The sequence below is a fragment of the Zalophus californianus genome, chromosome 13, assembly GCF_009762305.2.
Source record: "Zalophus californianus isolate mZalCal1 chromosome 13, mZalCal1.pri.v2, whole genome shotgun sequence".
In the NCBI taxonomy this organism is placed as follows: Eukaryota; Metazoa; Chordata; class Mammalia; order Carnivora; family Otariidae; genus Zalophus; species Zalophus californianus.
In genome coordinates, this window is record NC_045607.1 from 11,821,454 (window position 1) to 11,845,066 (window position 23,613).

The following is a 23,613-nucleotide window of genomic DNA, read 5'->3' on the forward strand; positions in this document are numbered from 1 at the left end:
TCTAAAAGGTAGAAAATAAGCACAGAGGTAAAACTAGAGCCTGGTCCAGTCATAAGGAAAACTGAACTTAGCTAAACTTAGCTACAACTGAGCTAAACTGACAGAGACTGAGCTTACCTGCCATTACAAGACAAACATCACCAAAAATACAAGGAGCCCCTGTCCCATTGATTCAATCCCTCCTTTCCAGGATGGCACACTGATGGTAAGCACTGACTTTAGGAGTCTGAAATTCCTGGGATCTAACCCTAGCTCCATCACTTCCTAACTTTACACCTTTTGAGAGTTTTCTTCAATTCTCTAAGCTTCAGTATACGCATCTGTAAAATGACCTCATATGATCACTGTAAGGATTGAGTCACTATGTGCAGACACTAAGCAAGATTCTGTGAACACATTAAGAAGCAACACTGCAATCACAGAACTTAAAATCCTAACATACACTAATATACAAATGATCTGAGCAGAGAATGAAGTTCAAACTAATACTACTTTTAGCTCCTGAATAAAAATATCCCCCATAGGCAAATATTCCCAAATGCCAGGGTTTTCTGTTTCTCCAAATAGCAAATGGTTAGGATTACATTAGTTTGGAGAAACTGCTATTTGGTTTCTGTAATATCTTTTTCTATAGGTAGTTTGAAGTCTTGCACATTCACTTTAAGTCTGAAAATAACACATCCCAAAGAAGCAATCAATGGTTCAGAAGATCCATTTCACCTCAGATAGGATTCCAGAGTGAAACGGTCAAGTTTTCACTCAGGTTTGTTCTAAGAAACCCACCGGCCATCTCTGTTATGGCTCCTACTTCTTCTGAACTAGCCTTACATATCTGATTTGCTCTCAAACATCTCAAAAAACCAGCTGCTCTCATATTTCTTGAATCAAAAAAATTTAAGACCTATGAATTAATTTTTTGCCCATTTTCTCCCTTTAAACACAATCCATAGCCCAGTTATGAGTATGAAAGAGTTATGGAGCTCCTAGGACCATTGATGATCTCCTGGAACAATCTATTTAAAGTGAAATTCCTGGGGCGCCTGGCTGGTTCAGTTGGCAGAGCATGGGACTTTTGATCGTGGGGTTGTGGATTTGAGCCCCACACTGGCTGTAGAGATTACTTAAAAAGAAAATCTTTTAAAAAAAAAGTGAAATTCCTTTTAGATCTTCTATCAGAAGTGGAAATGATCTTTCTATCTCAAGACAATGACCCATAAAGGAAGAGCAACTCAATGGACGGCTCAATGAATTCTGATGTATGCTGTTAAATTTGAGATTAAGAGCAGAGGATCTAAGACTCTTTAAAAAGTAAACAAAATATTTCAGTTCCATAATAAAAGTAAGGAGCAAGAGCGAGAAGGGGAGAAGTAAAAGGACTGAAGAGAGAGAAATTAAGAAAGAGGCAAATAAAGATTGACAGAGAAAGATTTATAGAGAAAAGGAAGACACAGGCAGAGATGGGAATACAGACCTTTTTGAGCAACATCCCCATCTGGTGGCCATTTCAGATATTGCCACACCTGACTTAATTCCTACTGCAATTGGGCAGTTAAGAGGCCACACAATGGCGTGGAAGGCTTTGGGAATGTGGAGTCAGAAGGCCTGAGTTCCACAAGGGCCCCCATCGCTGCCCAGCGAGGTCCAGTGGGTAAGTCACTTGACTTCTATAAGCCTCAGCTGCCACACTTGACTTGCCCTGCATACCTCACAGGGTACTGAAGGGAAGAAAGGAGATATCCATAAAAACTACACAAATACCGGAAATTACAACATCAAAACTGTTAAAACACAACAGCAACAAAAGTAGGTAACTGTTTCCTCAACTGGCATGTGAGGCAAAGTATTCCTAATTCCCACCCTAGTCAGGAAGTACAACTGAGAAAACCAAGCCACAATATTTAAGAAATTAAAAAATAATGGAACGGGATTTCATTGAGTTACAAAGCCAATGTTTCCTTTCTAAGTTCTACACCAGAAAGTTCAAAAGCTAGTTTCCAAGCCATTCATAAAGCAAGAATCCCCTTTTCCATGTCTAGAGGGGGCTCCAAACCCACAGATGATCATTTGTCCTTTCCTGCCAACGGAGGCCCTCCCACATGATGCAGTCCACATAATGCAGGGCTCATGACTGAGCCTGCTGATGAGTTTCCTTATTTTTGGGATAGCAAATTATCACTGTGCCTGAGGTTCTTTGCCAATAATTGGCTCAACTACTGCCTATGTTTCTCTTAATAATTTTTGGCATTAATATACCTACCAGAGTACAAGTAACCATCCCTAACTACACTACATCCCACCTTTTAGCAGAACAATTTCATTCTCATGTCCTGTTCAATATGCAGGCTTTTCACACCGTGAATCAATTTTAAGAAAAATTACTAACTTTCTCACCCGAAACCATATGCAAGTAGGGGGAATCATCCAAAGTGTACCCCAGCCATGCAGAGTTCTCCAGGGTCAGAAGGAATTATGTATCTAAGCACAAAATATGTGTGCTGTGCAGCCTTGTCTACCTTAACTCCTTGAAAGCACAGGCATAAAAAAAAAAAGATATTAGACACCTCCAACCTGGACTATGGAAATAAAGGATCCATATATTATTAAAGTGTTTCAAGCTCCTGAAAACCCAAAAGGTAAAACCTTCAGCTGGAAGCTATTTTAAGCCTTCCCCAAAGCCACATTAACTCTCCAACTCTTCATAAGACAACACTTGGTAGAAACTCAGCAGCATATTCATTTAATTCACTCATTCAACTAATTTTTATATGTCGTCCTGTTCTTATGCTGGGGATCTGGCAATAAATGAGATCAAGTTTTCTCTGCTGCAGGCTTAGTTTGGGGAGGGGGCAGGCAGACAGTAATCAAATAAACATATAAGATAATGTTAAGTAACAATAAGTGATAGGAGGAAAGTAAGACAGGATAAAGAGATCAGGGTGTAAAGTGTTGAGGGAGCTACTATGGTAATTAGAGAAGTCCTCTCTGATGGCATGATATCTGAGCTTAAGACTCAATGAGGTGACTGTGACACCACGTGGACACCGAGAAGAACATGATGGGTGGAGAGACCAGCCAGTGAAGAGGCCTGAGGAGTGAACATGCTCAGCATGTTTGAGAACAGCAAGAAGGCCCGGTTGTCTGAAGTGGAAGGTGTAAGGGGGAAAAGGAGGAGGAGGTGAAATCAGAGAGATGGTCAGAGGTCAGACGGCATGGCACCTTGTAGGCCTAGGCAAAAACTCTTGAGTTTCATTCTGAGATAAGAAGCCATTAGAGTTTTAAGTAAGGGACAGATGGGATTAAAAAAGAAAACCATTGGGGCACCTGGGTGACAGTCCGTTGAGCATCTGACTCTTGGTTTCAGCTTAGGTCATGATCTCAGGGTCCTGGGATCAAGCCCAGCACGGTCACTGGGCTCCATGCTCAGTGGGGAGTCTGCTTCTCTCCCTCTGCCTCTCCCCACCGCTCTCTCTCAAGTGAATAAATCTTAAAAAAAAAAAAAAAAAAGAAAAAAAAGAGAAAGAAAACCACTGTGGAAATGGGAAGACATGGAGTCCACTGGAACACTCCAGAAGACAAGTGACAGTGATGGTTACACTAGGGTGTTAGTGAGAAGGGGCAAAAGCAATCAGATTCAGGGTGTACTGTGAAAACAGGGCTGGGATGGAGGACCAAGATGTGGTGTGAGAGAGAAAGAGGTATGGAGAATAAGTAAGGGTTTTGGCCTGAGCGGCCAAGTTCCAGGAACTTAAAATGGGACACTGAAAAAGGAGATTTTGGAAGGGAAGAAATCAGCAACTAAGAGGCCTCCTCTTGTGTGAACCAGGCTGAAGTGGAAAGAATGACTCAGAGAACCGCAGAGTTCACCTGGTTCTGTGCTCTGTGCACAAACCCACCATCTGAAAATGTTTCTAAAAAGTGTGGATTTGATATCTGCTTGAAAAACCAGGGGGCACCTGCATGGCTCAGTTGGTTAAGCATTGGCTTTTGGCTCAGGTCATGATCCCAGGGTCCTGGGATCAAGTTCCACGCTGGGCTCCCCGCTTGGTGGGGAGCCTGCCTCTCCCTCTCCCACTCCCCCTGCTTGTGCTCTTTCTCAAATAAATAAAATCTTTAAAAAAAAAAAGAAAGAAAAAAGAAAAACCAGAGAGGGAATAACCACAGTAAGAGCCATCATTTCTTGAATGCTTACTAATTACCAGGCATTATAGTAAGCACTGTACACAGTGTAGTTAATTCTCACACATGACGGCACTTAACCACAGTACCTGGCACATGGGAAAATATCATTAAATCTTATCCAGAGTACTTGTGAAGTATGTAACATTTTAAGCTGAACAATAACTTTAATAATTATTTCACTAACTAGAGGCTCTATTTCTTTTTCAAATCCTTGGTTCAATTTACATTAGGATTTCTATTGTTTCTCAAGCTTAATAGGTAGGTAGTTTTAGTACTTCCTTCCCCCTTTCACAAAGAGGGCAGGCATTCCAAGGTCCTAACTTTATGCAGAGATACCAGGTTCAGCTACCTCCTGAGGGCCCATTTTCATATTATATGGCTTCGTGAGCATTAAAACTCTCATACCTACACCTATAGTTCCTACCATATTCCCCTGGGATGTTGTTTTACCACTTCATACACACTAGCTTTGAGCTACTGTGATTTAGGTACCTGGGATTTCTCTTTTTTCTTTCAAGTTCATCCAGATATTTGCTACCTCCAAGTGTTTAAAGAAGGGCAGCCTGAGTTAGCTTAGTCTGACATATAACCAGAACCGGAGGTCCACTATTATTTTACATATGAGGAAACTGTGCCTTAAATGGGTAAAGTAATTCTGAATTCAGATCTCTCTGATTCCAAGTCCATGCTCTGGTTAGCAGATACCGAAGTTTCTCCCACTCACATTACAAAGTGAATACAAGGAGATGCTACCTTTTTTTTACCTTAAAAAATTATACAAATCATAAATACCATTGAAAGTGATAAAAATGAGTTTCCTTCATTAATTATTAGTTTCATTTGACGGAATTTCTGACCAAAACCACAAGTATGGAAAATTAAACAACATAGTGGAAATCGTGAAACCTGAGTCCTGCCACTGCTTAGCTGTATGACGCTAGGAGCTACAGCCTCTTTTTGTTTCCTGGGTCTTCAAAATGAGAAGAATACCTTCCCTAGAGTCCAAAGGCTGGGATTTGAACAATGAGATTTAATGCATAGGGCATATAATATGTAAGAAAATATCTGGAAAAATATTATACAATACAAACATCATTATTATTAATGTATTGTAAATGTTCATAGTTTGATCAGGAATGATGAGACATGAACTAAACAAAAGAATCTAAATTAATGCAAATATTATTTTACCTTCATGCTGCAAGCTAATTCCATTAGTTTTTTTGCATTTTCTTCTGAGCGGTATCTCTTAGGAAGCTGAACCCTGAAGAACTTCAAGGCACCTTCAAAGTCTGTCAACAGCAAGTCATCCTTAGAAGTCTTGAAGAAAGAAAGAAAACACAACCATGTATAGGAAAAGTTCTTTGCTATGAAGATGCTTCCAAGAAGCATTTTAAAACACCAGCACCTTTACAATCCCCAGAAGATGCTTCTTAGCCAGTGCCTGAGTCACTGTCAAGGCCACGACTACCGCACGGTGGCTGCTTAGAAGGAGATCAAGACCAACATACTTCGAGTGCTGGACTGGGGATGTCACTCAATTTACAAATAAATGTGTACCTTTAATAATCCAAGGGCGACATTAAAAATCACACTTATTCCCTAAAAGAGAAAACACAAAAAGAAGATTTTCAGTGATTGTATCTGGACTAGTCAGCTGTCTGTCCCCAGAATGCCCCACAATTTTAAAGAAAGTATAAAAACTAAGAAATGGAATATCTTGAAAATATCTTGGAAAATAATAATTACAGATCTGCTACTGAAAAACAGCTTAAAATAGACCCAGTCTCCCATTCTTCCGGACTTTTTTAGCCCTAGTCTCACAATCAACAAGAAAGAACACTTTTCCAAAGTATTCTATGCTTCCCAACCAAAGCATCTGACCCATAAAATTGTGATCTTTCAGGAAATAACCGCAGGTGGCCTTTTCCTTTATCTTCTGCTACCCCACTCCAAATATAGCAGCAGTCACTCTGTCTGTGAACCCTCTATCCCAGAACAGAACCTGCTCAGGGCTCCCTCAAATCTGCCTTTCTTCAGCTAACCATTCTGAGAGTGCTAGGGGCAAAGGAAAGATAAGGGGAGGCATGAAGACCTGCTAAATTCTTTAAGTTCCTGGACACTGGTTTCTATAACTAATACTCTCCCCCAAGGGTTTTCTGAGCTAATTAGTTGAAAAGTTCATTTAAGTTACTTAGCATGACCAGGCCGGTGGTAACTACTTAAAACAAATGGTTGTTTATAATGCTGAGAAACTATAAAACTTAAAGGTCTGAGACTAGGAATTGGTTACATAAACTATGATATCCCCAAAGAATGAGATACTTGGCAGCAGGTAAGAATAATAGCGTATTTGGTATCAGTGTTTCTGACAGTGTTTTAAGCTGGGTAGAAGGTACAAATGCTTTAACGGATTTTTGTACGCCTTGAAAATGGCATAATTAAACATGAAGAAGGATGGTATAGATGTGTGTCTATAAGTGTTCAAATATATGAAATGAAAAGAGGTTATCGAACAGCATAGGCAGAATCATTTTAAAATGCATACTTACAGAGCCATAATTACATCATTACATAATATTCCATATGAAAAAAGTTATTCTGTATAGAAGTTAACACATGTACGTAAATAAACACAATAAAAGGCTGAAAGAATATACACCAAAATGTTAAGAGTTACTCTCTAGAGAGTGAGATTAAAGTATTTTGAAATCCTTTTGCTTGTGTTTTCCGGTTTCTATAATAAATACGTATTATTTTGGAAATTATTTTTTTCTTAAACACATACACCCCAAAACTATGCCGCGGCAAAGACTGTTATGTATTCTGATATCTTATTTTTGTTTTAGTAACAGACCCTCCAATTGTTAGCAAATTCCCACCCAGCTTTTAAAAAACTCTCCTTTGTGGCTAGATGTGGTCAGGCCAATAAGAGATAAGTGAAAATTTGGGTAGAACCTCCAGGAAGTCTCTTTTAAAGAGGGGACACATCCTCCCCTGTCCCCTGGCCCTCTAGGGAAGGCAGGTAACTGCCAACGTTCTGGCTTCTTTCACATGAGAGAGAAATGAACCTCTACTTTATTTAGTCATTATTTTGGGTTTCTTCAATAAATGCAGCCAGACCTAACAGTAATACAAATGTGTAAACAGTAGTTTGTTTGATTGTTTTTTTAGCAGAGAACACCTTTAACAAAACTTGTTAGTTTTAGCCCAAGGAAGAGTTACTTAAATCTGGATTTTTGAGCACAAAAATAAAATTAACTAAGAAGAAATTCTATTTTAATGGAGCTGACACAGGAAGATAATGAAAACAAAAGCCAAAAGCCAAAGTGCTGTGGCCTCTGATACATACCTCACATAAAAGCAGGTCAATGATATGGAAGACCATGTAGAGAGGGAATTTTGCAGTGAAAAGTGTAAGAAACCACTGGGAGGCATACATGTGCGCTTCAAGGCTTATATCCAGGAAGTGGTTGTACAGGTCAGGGATGTATTCCTGAAATAGCAAACTAATTAGTTTTGGGCACATACGCAGATGTTCAACCCCCACTTGGAAGGCTCATAAATCTGCCAGGAATAGGCCAAAAAAGTCACATATTTGTGCTTTCCTACAAATCTCCAATGTGCTCAGAACAACACTTATTATCTGACACTTGGCTCCCCTTTCCAGCCCACAAACTAGCTCAGAAGAGGAATCCCCAAGATGGTGACAAATATTTGGAATGATAGTTTTTCTTTCCAAGTTATGAAATGTTTGGAAAAGTTTGTTTCACTTTTATTATGATATTCCTAACCAGTTAGCTTCAGAGCCTTGGCAGATATTTCTTGACTTAGTTTGCTGTGTTAAAGGCCCCTACAAAGTCATCTGATCTTTTGGGTGAAAACCTAGCTCACACCCATCAGGTTCACACCTTATTAATCTTGGCATCGTCATCACATAGTGAGAAATGAAAAACATCAAACCAGTCCTTAACCCTGGATGGCTAAAGCAATCACCACTGCTCCTTAGCACCAGTTCATCAACCTGGTTCTCCCAAGTCCTGCACTCTTAGTGGCAAATGCAAGCTGGTTTCTCTTTTTACCTGCATGAGGCGCTCCAACTGGTAAAATTTGCAATGTAAATCTTCAAAGTTTTGCTTGAAAAGTTCCCTGAGACCATAGTCAAACATGATCTTGACTAGAACACTGAATGCCTGTTCTTCAGGCATCTGTAAAGATAGAGAAAGGGGTGGGGATCACAAAACATACAGAAGTTTTCTCAGTATGTTAAATTCATCCTTCCACTCCTATCTAAAAACTAGGAAATTTCAGTGATATGTAGTAACTCAGGTAGTTGTGTTTTACGACATTTGTTCACTCAACCAAGGGATATTAATGATGCCTATTCTTTGTCAATACTGTTGCTATCCTCGAGAAGCTTCCCATACAATCAATCAGTACACAGTAAGTATGAATTAGGTAGAATTCATATTCACAACTACCTATGAATTAGGTAGAAAGATCAGTGGGGATACAAGAACAAGAAAGCCTCAGTCTGCCTGAGGGAGCCAAGAATAGGCTTTGTAGGACCATATCTGAACTGAGAAGCAATAGGCTGATACACAAGTATAGGTTTCATCTTTCTCAAATCATGACACCTTTATTTTTTTTTTAAGATTTTATTTATTTATTTGAGAGAGAGAGAATGAGAGATAGAAAGCACGAGAGGGAAGAGGGTCAGAGGGAGAAGCAGACTCCCCGCTGAGCAGGAAGCCCGATGTGGGGACTCGATCCCGGGACTCCAGGATCATGACCTGAGCCGAAGGCAGTCGCTTAACCAACTGAGCCACCCAGGCGCCCCATGACACCTTTATTAAATCATTTTACCTCCTTAGCTATTTTCTTCTTCCTCGTTGTTACAAACACGGCCAGTTACAGCAGAACCTTAAATATTCTAAGGTTTAACAGTAATGTTCAAAGTACTTTGTAATGTTTATGGTAATACTTAAAATACTACAAAACCCTCACTTCATTTCTATTTACAGATGTTACCCATTTATAATAATACCTACATCTTTCACAGCTTTGTGGAAAAAATATTTCCCTGAGAACCTGGCAAAATGTCTAGTTTTCAAAATAGAAAAAAGTACTGGAAATGTTATTTAAGGCTTGGTATGACTGTAGCAAACCTTCAAAATGTCAAGAAGGTGGGCGGGCTTCTGTGGAACAGGGGATGAGGTGGGCTGAACATAGATATCACTGAGAATAAAGCAGAGCTAAAGAACAAATCAGATTAAGTAATAAAGGAGAAAAGCACAGCAAATTATTATTGGACAAGTAAGGGCATTTGGAGTAAAGGACCAGATCTCAGAGGTCTCTATCATGGAAGGCAATTTCATAATTTCTTCCACATGCTGTGGGACACTTGGTCTGCCCCAGAGAAGCATTTCTGATGTCAGGTAGCACAACTGCTTTTCCTCTGAAACAAGCATTTATCTTAACACAACGGCAAGCAGCGCAGAGTTCAAACCAAGACACTGGATTTATCTGGGAAACCTATTTTATTTATTTTTTTTTCCAAAGATTTTATTTATTTATTTGACAGAGAGAGAGAGCAAGAGAGAGTGCACAAGCAGGGGGAGCGGCAGGCAGGGGCAGAAGGAGAAGCAGGCTCCTGCCAAGCAGGGAGCCAGATGTGGGATTCGATCCCAGGACCCTGGGATCATGACCTGAGCTGAAGGCAACCGCTTAACCGACTGAGCCACCCAGGCGTCCTGGGAAACCCATTTTAAAGGGGTTGTGATACTTAAATGGGGACAAATGTTCTTGGACTGAAGTTGAGAACAAAGACAAACCACACAAGCTTGAGAGACTCTGAGATATAAAGTCTTATTAGAACAAAATTTTAAAACTTGACCTTTTGATGGATGTTAATTAGCTTGACTGTGGATCATTTCACAATGTATAGCATATCAACTCATCAAATTATACACCATACACACAAACACACACACACATTTTTATTTGTCAATTATATCTCAATAAAGCTGGGGAAAAAACTTGACCCTTTTATTAATGTCATAGCTTTATCATATTTTTACATGGTTACTAATATCAATAAGCTAGGTTCTCACAGAAAGAAGATACAAAGTGGTTTTGGTTTTACTTGTATTACAACCTACACAAAACGGCTTAAAACTCTTCAAAAGCTTCCCCTTGTTTAGGGAAACAAAATCCGAACTCCTTGAGCTGGCCTCTCCAGCTCCCTTCCCATCCCCCATCACAGGTAATGCTCCAGTCACATTGCCCAGCTTCCAGTTCCTTTCATAGGCCAAGTCTTGCCCATTTCAGTGCTTCTATAAGGTTGTACTATTCTCTCTGGTGGGAGTGCTCTACTCTCCACTCTTTCTTTTAAAATAGTTTTCTTATTTTCATAATAATGTTAGCTTAAAAAAGTTAAATGATACAGATAAGTACAAAAGAAAATGGATACCTCTTATTTTTCAGCATTCACCTTAAAGGTTACCTCCCCAGAGAAGCCTGTGATATAAATAAGGCTCCTTTGTTATAATCTTGCATCAAACTTTTTACTATACCTTCATGTCGCCACTGAGGTAATAAAGACATACTTCTGTGACTTTCTGCTTATAGCTAGTCAGCTTCACTAGCTCTGTATCCACGAAGATTGGGACCATGTCTACTTTATTCACTCCTGATCTCTCGCATCTACTGTGCCAAAGATGGAGGTGCCCACAAACTCTCTGCTAAATCACCTGTGTGGTGTTTTCACCCAGCATTTTAATTTTAATCATGAGGAAATGATAAGACAAATCAAGAATGTGGAATACTTTACAAGACAATTTGCTTGAATTTTCCAAGACTGTCAATGGCATAAAGCACAAGAAAAGCAGGGGAGGGGAGTAGTTTAGATTAAAAAAGTAAAGAAAAATGACACTAAATGCATTGTTTGAATCTTCACTCATCTTGGTTAGGGGGAAAAAAAAGCTATAAAGGACTTTATTGTGTAAACAATTGGGGAAAATCAAATGCGGACTCTGTGTAAGACATTACTGAATCAGTGTGGAATTTCTTGGATGTGACCGCAGTACTATGGTTATGTCCTTAGGAGATACATGCTCAAGTATATAGGAGTAAAGTACCCTGATATTTGCTACTGATTTTCCAAAAATAATTTCAAAAAATGTTTTTTAGTAAAAAATAAAATTTGTGTAAAAAAAGAGGAAAAGAGAGATGCAGACAGAGAAAGTGTGGTAAAATATTAATTGGTAAAATAAAAGAAGAGTTTATGGGTATTCCACCTTAATGATTTTTCAGTTCAGCTGTGGATTTGAAAGAATATCAGTAAGTCAGAGGGTAAAGGTCTTTGCTGAATAAATAAATGAATAAAATGGCACTAAAAGAAAGCCAGCTTCTCTGCTTCCTTCCCACCACTAATACACAGATCCCCAAACAAATACTAATGACAGTGGCTACTTTATAGAATATAAAATGTCCCTAAGGGTTCAATCAGCCAAGACTATCCAATCATTCTAGCAATAAAAATGAACTCCACTCCTGTACTAGTGTTCAACACTGTCATTTATTCTTACCGTGTTTCTCTTCCATGAGAATGTCAAATTACGGAAAAGGTTTCCAGATACAGGAGTAAAACTCATGCACTAGAGTCTGGCCAAAGGCCCTATAAAACCATGCTCAAGTCTAAGGCTAGTATAAGCTGAGGCAGGTCATGTGTAAGTCAAAACAGAGACCTAATACTCACATGGAGAAGCAGAACAGCAGCGAGAAATGACTGGCCCTGGCAATAGCCAATCTCTTCATCATACACAGAATATGCCTGAAAAAAGAAAAACACAGGAGGTATAAATAAATAAATATAGTCACTCATGGGCCATACCTGCCTATAGGACCTTGAACATAGGAACCGGGAAGACACCCATACTCCACTATGGCATTTTGATGGTCAGTCAATGATGCAAATATTTCTGATTTTTTTTTTTTAATTTTTAAAAAAGATTTTTTTTTTTAATTTGAGAGAGAGAGAGCACAAGTAGGGGAGGGAGAGGGAGAAGCAGGCTCCCCACTAAGCAGGGAGCCTAATGCAGGGCTCCATCCCAGGACCCTGGGATCATGACCTGAGCTGAAGGCAGATGCTTAACTGACTGAGCCACCCAGGCGCCCCTCTTCAATTTTTTCTCTACAATAAACACAGCTGTCGCCACACCACTTCGCAGGAGTAGAAAAAGTTAAGCAAAAACCACTTCAGCACTAAAAAAAGGTTGCCATGACTCTGTCTTGGCCCTTGCTTTCTCCTGTTCTGTCTGAAAAATGTGCTCTTCCTTCAGGTTCCAAACACTCCATTCCCCCAGGGTGCCCTCTCTTCTCTGTACTCTGACGCACTTGCTACACAAGTATAGTTATTACAGCACTCACCACACTGCATTTTAAATGTCCATCCTCTCTACTGGACTGTGAGCTTCTTAGGGGCTTGGGTGATGCCCTATCCAACCTAGCCAGCAACTCACACCTTCAACCTAGCCAGTCACACAGCAGGCTCTCACTAAACACTGTTAACGTTACTCATTTTTCTTTCTGGGAAAATATCTTTTGGCAAAGACACCAAAATACAATTTTTTCCACAATGCCAGTAATAACTTTTCTGATAAGAGGGATTACTCTGAAACCATTTGTGGGTTCCTTTGGAATTCTTATTTTGTATTTTTCTTGGCAGCAGATGATTATTGCCCATCTCTTCTGAACATTATCTTTAACAGAATACTGACATCTAACATTCCTTGTGGTTTACTCTTTTTGGTTCTTTAGTTGTTTTCCAGTCTTGTTTTTATGATTAGTATTTCCAGTTCTCATGTAAGCTGTGGTGGAAAGGGAAATTCCTACAGGTTCAAGATGTTATTCCCTGTTTAACAAGTTTATTTCTGATGAAATTCCCTTTATTCTCCACTTATTTTTTGTGCCATGCTTCCTCTGCATCCCAAGAAAGCAATTTAGAATGAGTATGTTCAGAATAAAGATCATTTAGCAAAATGTGATGCCAATGCTTTTTAGATGACAATTAAGTTAACATATACATGGATTTTATCATCAGCATTTGGCGAAACACTATAGCTTTTAATACACACACACACACACACACACATAAAATAATCATGCTTTCAAAAATGAGGGTAGAATTTAACATAATCTCATTAAATCCCCCATTTCATCGAAGCTTATCTAATGAGAGGGCACAAAGAAAACACATATACTTTTCCAAAGACAAGATGTGCAGAGGGTTTTTGAAACAATCTGTTTATATAATACAATAAGGCATCACTCTGCACCTGTCAAATTAGTAAACACTAAGAAGTGTTAATAATGTTCTTAAGACTGTTATAAACAGGGGCGCCTAGGTGGCTCAGTCAGTTAAGCGTCTGCCTTCGGCTCCAGTCGTGGTCCTGGGGTCCTGGGATCGAGCCCCACATGGGCTCCCTGCTCAGCGGGGAGCCTGCTTCTCCCTCTCCCTCTGATGCTCCCCCTGCTTTTGCTCTCTCTCCCTTTCAAATAAATAAAATCTTAAGAAAAAACTGTGTTAAAAACAGTAGTAATATATGCCAGTAGAGCTCTGTGGAAAGCAGTTTGACAATGTCTGTGAAGTTATCAATTAATAGTTGATTGGTCAAGAAGGAACAGAGCTTTCAGAGTTAGTCAGAGCTGGGCTGATATCCCACAACTGCTAATGTCTCTCTCTGGATCTTAGGCCCATTACTTATATTTCTTATCTGTAAGATGCAAATAATCAGAGTATTTATATGACAGACGACGTATTATTCTCAGCTCTCTCACTGTAAATTGCTCAGCACAGGACTTAATTATGTACCACGATGAAATGTACTGAATTTCTACAGGTAGAAAACTGAGGGGAGCTTATTTTTCAGGCTCATGGAAAAGCTTGAAGGAATACATACAGATGTGAAAGAATATGACACATTTGAGACATGTTTAGGATATAAAATTCATGGGAGCTGTAATGAAATATGGGGAATAAAAGGCATTTCATTAATTCATTAACATTTAATGAGCACCAACTATAGGCCAAGCACTGTGCCGAGTGGTACAGATACTAAAACACAGAAGTGATTTCTGCCCTTGAGAACTTCACAGTTTAGTTGGGAAGTCTGATGTGTAAATCAACCAGAGTACAGTGAGAAGTTCAATGTAGTTGAAGCATAAGATATTTAGGAATTAAACCAGGATACATTGCAAAATGCCTTTAATGCTAAGCTAAGGAATCTGGGACCAGGAAATGAACTAAGAAATTTTGATTTCATTCTGTGGGTTAGGAGGAAGCACCAAAGACTTTTGTGGAGGCCCTGCAAAAGATCCAATTCTGGGGTCATCGTGGGGAAAATAATAAATTGCTAGAACCCAAAGGGAGGGAGACTAATGCAAGGCAGCTTTTGTAAATGTGCTAGCACTTATGACAGAGGTCTGTAGCAGGCAGTGATTAGAAAGGGAAGTATGGCTATAAGAGACATCAATCCTATCAAATTCAATGTGGCTAAAGGAAGGAACTGAAAACTAACAGAGAAATGACTCTATCTTCAGCAAGACAATGGCATGGAGGGAAAAAGGAAGACTGTTTCTAATTAAAAGAGCCATAACAACTAAACATATTATGGATACTGCTGGATCCTAATTCCAACCAAATGTATAAAGACATATAGGGAAATCTGAATATGGAGTTTACTGGATGGCACTGATGGATAATGATGGATACTACCAATGAATAATGATCTAATTTTTTAGAGATGAATAGTGAAGAATTTAGATTCATGATATCTGAGATTTGCTTTGAAGTACTTTTTTTGTTTTTGAGAGAGAACAAGCGAGTGAGCCTGGGAGTGTGAGTGGCGGAGGGACAGAGAGAGAGAATCCTCAAGCAGTCTCCCTGCTGAACGTGGAGCCCGCCACGGGTCTGGATGTCATGACCCATGAGATCATGACCTGAGCCACAACCAAAAGTAAGACACTAAACCGACTGAGCCACCAGGTGCCCCACTTCAGGAAAATTTTTAAAAGGAATAGAGAAAACAACTGTGGCAATATGTTCATAAATATTAAATCTGGTGGGGGATATATACGAATTCATTATTCTATTAAACTTTTGTTATCTTTGAAAATTCTCATAATAAAACATGTTTTTAAATGAACTCTATCTTTAGACCTTTTTGTTTGATGTACTTAACAGACTTCTACATGAAGACCAACTGACAGGTAGAAATTTAGGCCTCGAACTAAACACAGATTTGAGAACATCTGTGCAGAGGTTGTAGCTGAAGCTGTGGGGGTGGAAGGAGTCAACCAGGGAGACAGTGTAGAGAGAAAGGAACTACTGACTGAGCACCCAGGGGAATGCCTCGGTTTTAGGAGCAGGCAGAGAGAGAGATAAAGAGGGAGTCAGCAATGTTGAGAGAGAAGGTGAGAGCAAAACCGGGAGGGTGAGAGAGGTCAAGAGCAGAGAGCGCTGCAAGGAAGACCACTGTGAGACAGACACTAAAGTGCAGTGGGATCAGGAGTAAGGGCTCAGAGGCAGTGAGCACAGGGGTTCCTTTATGGGAAATTTTGCAGTGAGGCATAGCTGGATGGCTGCATGAGTGGGAAGCACAACTGAGAAGAGCCTAAAAAAGGATGATCAGAGAAGAGGATCACAACAGAAATGACAACTTTGTGGAAATTAAAGAAACATTTTTCTAAATCTAACTGCCCTTATAGTTGAAGCATCTAGTTTATCCCTGGAGAACCTGTCCTTTATTATTAGCCTGCCCTAAAACTTGTTAATTCTACCTTTTCAATCAATAATAATGTAAATTTCTTAAGGGCATGTCTCATGCCTAGTCTGTACTTCCTAATAGGTACTTGATTAATTTTGGGGGGAAAAGACTAAAGACTAGTTCTGAGGACAGAGGAAGTTGGAGAACTTTGGTCCCAAGTCCTATTTTAGCCTTACAGCTCTGAAGTACCAGAATCTACTGGAAAATGGACTGCTGAAATTGAACATTTCCTTTACAGGTTTCAGGTACAGATCTTTTGACAGATATCACTATGTCCCACCATTTATTATGCTGCAGTGCTAGAAGTCCACCTAGATAGGCATCAGCACTTCCCAATGTTGGACGTGTCCTAGCTGCCAAGTTCATAACTTATAATGGGAATATCAAAAGGGAGTTTGCAGTGTTATAGGACTCAGAGGCTCTTAACGTAAAACCAATTTCTGAAAATTTAAATGTAGAGTTGGGTTGGGGAGGGGTCACCTGGGTGGCTCAGTCGATTAAACATCTGACTCTCGACTTCAGCTCAGGTCATGATCTCAGGGTTGTGAGACTGAACTCTGAACCCTGTGTCAAGGCTCTGTGCTGGGTGTGGAGACTGCTGAAGATTCTTTCTCTACCTCTGCCCCTCCCCCATAAAAAAATAATAAATGTGGAGCCAAGGGACTATCATCTGCAAGTCCCGATTAAAAGGGTAAACAGAAACCTTACCATTTTATGTCTCGTTGATTTCCTGTTCATTATCAGCACAAAATTAAAGGTAACATCACAATTTCAGAAAGTCTGCGCTCTCTTTGTCTTTTTTTTTTTTCAAAGATTTTTTATTTTTTCATTTGAGAGAGTGAGCAAGAGAGAGCACGAACACGGGGGAGTGTCAGATGGAAAGGGAGAAGCAGACTCTGAGCTGAGCAGGGATCCTGACTCGGGGGCTTGATCCCAGGATCCTGGGATCATGACCTGAGTCGAAGGCAGACATTCAACCGCCTGAGCCACCCAGGTGCCCCCTTTTTTGCCTTCTTATACATCAGATACAAATTACACTTTGTAGTTACCTTTCGTGTAATTTCAAAGAACCAAAATCACCTTTCAAAACTAAGATTTTTTTTGATGCGAAATACCTTGCATATTTTATATAAGGAATCTTGTCCATCTCCTCCTGTGTCCTTAAAATAGTCATGAGCTGGGAATGTCCGGTTAATATCCCGAGTGATAGCACTGTCCTGGGGAGACTCCTGTAGAAACATTAGGAAAGAGGTTTAGTAGTTAATCACAAACGTATTTGTGTAACTTTATACAACAAGGTCTTCTCATTTACATGCTTTAAAATGCTGCAGGGACATACATCTACATGTGCATGCCCAGAGTTACTGCATCTTCAGGGACCAACTGTTCAAGCAAAAGCAAAATCAAATATTAAGGGAAAAAATATGGAAGAAAAGGAACCTGCTTACTGTATATACCTCATGTGTATTCATCTCTGTCAAGAAGTGCAGCTGGTGACCTTTCTATTGCAAGAGGGAAAATGTAATCAAAATGGATTTCCCACAGGAAAATATTCAAATTAATCTCAAAAGGAGGTAAAATGCTCCCATTAGAAAAACTGTGTATAAAAATCGCTGCTTTAAATGATCCTTTGGCATGATGCCCATATGCCAGGTTCTCAAAAGGAAAAGAGAAGTCCCTTAATTGGGGTTTATCCTAAGGGCAAATGGCATAAAAATGCACACAGCAGTCTACTCAATATGAAACTGACCACCAAATGTCAAGGGACTCAAATAGGCTATGGGAAAAATATCCCTTCCTTTTGCCAATGGCGAAAACTAAACAAATGTCAATAATATCACAGCAATCCTTTATACAACAAAGCAAGCATCCAGGTATTTCTAATAAATTCCTTGTTAAATTTTATTTGCTCACATGCTAAAGAACTGGAGCACAGAAACATGACCTTCTACTTTAACAGTGCATTGGTTTTTTTTTTTTAAAGATTTTATTTATTTATTTGACAGAGAGAGACACAGCGAGAGCAGGAACACGAGCAGGGGGAGTGGGAGAGGGAGAAGGAGCCGGGGCTCGATCCCAGGACGCTGGGATCATGACCTGAGTTGAAGGCAGACGCTTAACCACTGAGCCACCCAGGTGCCCCTCAAAAGCATTTTCTAAGTGACTGGAGAAGCCAGACACAAAAGATTATTTTCCATTAATATCATGGGTATGAAATTCTTATAAAGACAAAATTTTAAGTTTTAGAAAGTAGATCAGTGTTTGGAAGAGGCTGGAGTTAAATGGAGAAAACTGATTCTTAAGAGACATGAAGAGAACTTTTTGACGTCTGAATATGGAAACATTATCCAACACAACTATGGTGGTAGTTAAAATGTACTGAATCATTCACTTAAAATTCGTGTATTTTACTGTATATAAATTACAACTGAATAAAGATGATTTTAAAATGGAAAAATAAAAGAGGATGCTCATACAAATGAAAGAGAGACCCAAGATGATTCCAGCCCTTTAAAGTAATAAGAGTTCCCGGTCCTACTTTAGGTATATATAGCTAAGTGATGAAAATGAAGTATCCATATTTACCTCAAGGCCTTAAAACCTGGGGCACAGCTTAGAGGCACACATATGTGGGTCTGAAAGTTGGCTCAGTTTCTTAAGCTGAACAACTTTAGGTAAGTTTCATACCTTCTGTGACTAATATCACCTACCTTATAAAGTTGTAGTAAAAGTTACATTAAATGTATATATAAAATATAAATCTATAAAGAGCTTCTACCAGTGTCTGACATGCATATAGAAAAGACTTGATAAAAGAGAAAGGAAGTAATCTCCTCTGAACACACATATGTACACACTCACTAGTGATATGCAGAATACACACATCAGGTTCCCAGAATATTTTTATTTTTATTTTAACTTTCCTATAAAACTATTCACATAGGGATAGAAATTGTGATTGTTTTGTAATTTCCACAGAGCCTAGCATAATGTAGGGCATAAAGTCAGTCAATGCTTGATAAATATACCTAATGAAGTCCAAACACTTCTTCAGGACTAAGCAATGGCAACACTATGTGGTCAACAGCCCTATCCAAACCAGAATCATTCTAATGTTAATGTTTAATTCAAGACCCATGTGAATGAGGCACCAAACTAAATCAGGAAAGAACCTTATTAACTGGAAAAATGAACAGACATTTTTCCAAAGATGACATACAGACGGCCAACAGACACATGACAAGATGCTCAACATCATTCATTACCAGGGAAATGCAAATCAAAACTACAATGAGAGTGGCACCTGGCTGGCTCAGTCGGAGGAGTGTGCACCTTTTGATCTTGGTGTTGTGAGTTCAAGCTCCATGTTGAATGTAAAGATTACTTAAACAAATAAATAAACTTAAAAAAAAAAGGCCCAAACAAAACTACAATGAGCTATCACCTCACACCTGTCAGAATGACTAAAATCAAAAACACAAGAAACAAGTGTTGGTGAGAATGTGGAGAAAAAGGAAAACCCCTGTGCACTATTGGTGGGAATGCAAACTGGTGCAGCCACTGTAGAAAACAGTGTGGAGTTGCCTCAGAAAGTTAAAAAAATAGAACTGCCCTACCATCCAGGAATCGAACTACTGGGTATTTACCCCTCAAATACAAAAACATTAATTCAAATGGATACATGCACCTCTATGTCTATTGTAGCATTATTTACAATAGTCAAATTATGGAAGCAGCCCTTAAGTGTCCACTGATAGATGAATGGATCAAGAAGATGTGCCACATATATATCTGTATATATGTGTACGTATGTATGTGTATAATATATATATGGTATACACACACAAATGGAATATTAGCCATAATAAAGAACAAAACCTTGCTATTTGCAACAACATAGATGGAGCTAGAGTAAAATGCTAAGTGAAATAAGTCAGAGAAAGACACATACCATATGATTTCACTCATGTGTGGAATTTAAGAAACAAAACAAACAAGCCAAGGAAAAACACAAAGAGAGACAAACCAAGACACAGACTCTTAACTACAGAGAACAAACTGATGGTTACCAGAGGGGGGGTGGGAGAGGGGATGGGTATTAAAGAATACACTCTCCATGATGAGCACTGCGCAATGGACAGAATCACTGTATAGTATACTTGAAACTAATATAACACTGTATGTTAACAATAGTGAAATTAAAATAAACAAAAAAATAAAACACAACATGCCATTTAAAAAACAAATAGGCAAGTAGTACAGATATGTGGGAAAAAAACTGTATCTAGAATATATCTAGAACTTAAAGAAAAAGACAATCTAATAAAATGGATAAAAATTTGAGCAGACACTTCATAAAAGAAAATACATAAATAGCAAATAAGCAAATGAAAAGGTTAATTAAAACCACAATGAAACAGCCAGCCAAAATGTCTGCCAAAAGAGGATGGTCTCTTGTGCACTGGTAAGAAGGGCCATTACCTGGAATACTCTGAAGGGAGTTATTTAATCAAATGACGGTTTGGAAAATCAGAATTATAATTTCAAAGCAGCATTAATGCAGTTTCTGAAAGATTTTGGAGCTTGAAAGAAAAAGAGAAGGGAGACTGAAAACATTAAAACGACTAAGATGAATTTCACATTGACAAAGCTTTCCTGAAACGATGAACAGACATGTCACTGACCTACATTTGGAACAGCTACAAAAAATTATTCTGAAAAAATTGTTAATTCTATTATTGAATTGTATCTCCATCTCTAAAGAGAATTCTTTTTAAGAAAATGCCAGATGAATTTACTCCAGAAATTCTATGAAACAACAATGGAAGTTCTGAAACATTCTAAGAGATTGTGGCTTAATACAAGTGTGAAGGTTAAATAAATTATATTAAGAATTGAGAGGGATATGGAAAACTTCAAAATATACTATGCCAGTTACATCAGTCATATCAGATTGGTGATGAAGATAACTTGAGGACACAGTTATTAGAGATATATGGTTCGGAAATTCAAATGCACGTAGGGTAGGAAAATAACACAACTAAAAATATTCTGTAACTGGTCAGTCCTCATCACTCTGCCAACCCTCATCCATTGATCATGGGAGTCATCAGAGAATTAAGGGGTAAAATGCCCTTGAGAAAAGGTGAATTTGAAAATTCACATGCTGAAATTCAAAGCCTCAACAGTGATAATATACTGGGGAGTTCTATGTCAACCACTTAAAATATCTAGTCTTAGGAAATATGCTGAAAAACTTGGGATTAAATCCACTTGACTTGCCAGAAGTTAAGCTGTACAAAAATGATCAGGGAATTCTAACAACAATGAATTTAGTAAGTTTGTAACAGAATAGTGACATCACTAACTTTGAAAAGATTCTGAAAACAAATCACAGCAACATTATGGAAAATTTCTTCCTAAGAGAACACAGCAAAGAGCTGTGAAATATCCAAACCCAAGTGCTTATAACATTAAGGTTTATATAATACACAGTGCTTTTATTTCCAAGGAGTTAAGCATAGGTGTAGCGGGTACAAGAAACTTGCTGGTGCAATGCATTTTGCAGAACACTATTCATGGCCAAACTGATGAAGTCAACCAAATACATCCTCTCAACCAGACTATAGTTAGTAAAATGATTTCACAGAGAATAAGCTGTTACAAAGGTACTTAAGACAATCGTGGAGAGATGTAAACCCTAACAGGGAATGACAAAACTGTCAGTTGATATGTGTCCTGAAAATTATCAAAGTTATGGCAGAAGTGGATTTTTTTCCATCAACTGGTTTGATGTTTCTGCCATTTCATCCCATGAAAAAGAGCTTTAATCTCCAGAAGAAACTAAAATGCCATGATTATGCAGTATTAACATCTTGCAAACTTTTTCTGTTAAGAGGCAGACAGCAAATAGTTTTGGCTTTGCGAGTCATTTAGCATTAAAATTACTCAATTCTCCCTTTGCAGAGTAAAAGTAGCCATAGACAATATGTAAATAAACAAGCAGTTCTGTATTCTAATAAAACTTTATTTACAAAAACAAGAAGCATGCTGGATTTGGCCCTTAGGCCACAGTTTGCCAAGTCCTGCTCTAAATATATACCACAGTAATTTTTCATGGGCAATATGAACAGAGATTTGTAATGATTTTAAATATACTGACATGCTACTGTTGATTAATTTCATATATGTTTTACAAGCATAAATTCTGTCACAAATAAGCTGCAATAACTTGAAATGTATATCCCTTTGAACATATGCACTTTTTCATGTAATAATGAATGTTAATGAGGGGGGAAAATCGGAGGGGGAGATGAACCATGAGAGACTATGGACTCTGAGAAACAAACTGAGGGTTCTAGAGGGGAGGGGAGTGTGAGGATGGGTTAGCCTGGTGATGGGTATTAAAGAGGGCACGTACTGAATGGAGCACTGGGTGTTACAATACACAAACAATGAATCATGGAACACTACTACATCAAAAACTAATGATGTAATGTATGGTGATTAACATAATAAAATAAAATAAAAAGAATAAATGTCAAGCTACAAAAAAAATGTTAAAAATGCTACATTTTACAGAAGTCAGTTCTCCAAAAGTTTGTAAATTTCTGTATCCCCCAATGCAGAAGTTTAAATTAAATCCTATAAGGATATTGTCCCTTACATTTCAATTAGCAATGCTCAGAAATCATATGTACTGTATGTACAGCTCAGAAATCATAAATATATGCACTGAAACATACTAGACTGTCTAAAATAAAAAGACAATACCAAATGTTGGTAAGGATATGAAACAACTGGAACTCTCAATTGTTGTTAATGGAGGTATAAAATGATACAACCACTTTGGTGAATTACATAGCAGTTTCTTATAAAGGTAAACACATATATACCCAGACCCAGCAATTCTCCTCCTTAATATTACATAGGAGAACCAAAAACATACAATCAAGAGGGAAAAAAAATTAAGAATATTCATAATAACCTTATTTGTAATAACCCCAAATGTCCATCAACAGAAAAAGAGATAAATTATGGTATAATCATATAATGGAATACACATGTACATTGTTGGAAATAACTTCATTAAAAATTGTACTCTAAAATCTCAGCACTTCTAAAATTTATTCACTAAACAAATACTGAGAATTAACACCTCATACTAACACCTAAATCTCTTTTATTGCCCCTTCCATACTCCTGCCAAATGGGACTACTCACTGTTGTCCAAACATAACTCAAAATTAACGATACACTTTACTGCGTTTTATTATTTATCACGTGAGTGTGAATGGGGGTGGGGGAGGGTGGTGGTGGTGGGTGGGAAGGAAATAAGGAGGGGTGAAGGGAAAGGGAGTATCTTAAACAGGCTCCATACCCAGCACAGAGCCCAATGTGGAGCTTCATCTCATGACCCTGAGATCTCAACCTGAGCTGAAATTAAGAGTTGGATGCTCAACCAACTGAGCCATCGAGCTGACGACCCACCTTACTGAATTAAAAAAAAAAAAAAAATCTAACTTTTTGTTTTCTTCATATAGTAACAAAACCTTTTTGTTTTAATAAAAATTTTTTTGCTTCCTTCTTACGATAATACTGGGAG

General features: G+C 38.5%; 1 protein-coding gene and 1 pseudogene across 5 annotated transcripts in view; one reads left to right on the top strand and one right to left on the bottom strand.

Moving 5' to 3' along the window:
* Positions 1–23,613, bottom strand: part of RABGAP1 (RAB GTPase activating protein 1) — a 156,864-nt gene that overhangs the window by 22,331 nt on the left and 110,920 nt on the right. For 4 of the 5 annotated variants that reach the window (XM_027614632.2, XM_027614631.2, XM_027614634.2 and 1 more), the window contains 6 exons: positions 17,123–17,236; positions 11,939–12,013; positions 8,262–8,387; positions 7,532–7,675; positions 5,740–5,781; positions 5,371–5,499 (listed from right to left, as the gene is read on the bottom strand). In XM_027614632.2, the coding sequence (XP_027470433.1) occupies positions 5,371–5,499; positions 5,740–5,781; positions 7,532–7,675; positions 8,262–8,387; positions 11,939–12,013; positions 17,123–17,236 (630 nt within the window). Of the gene's footprint in view, positions 1–5,370; positions 5,500–5,739; positions 5,782–7,531; positions 7,676–8,261; positions 8,388–11,938; positions 12,014–12,609; positions 12,709–17,122; positions 17,237–23,613 lie in introns of those variants that run through there. The other variant, XM_027614636.2, reaches the window with a different exon arrangement.
* LOC113934801 lies at positions 17,815–21,684 on the top strand (annotated as a pseudogene).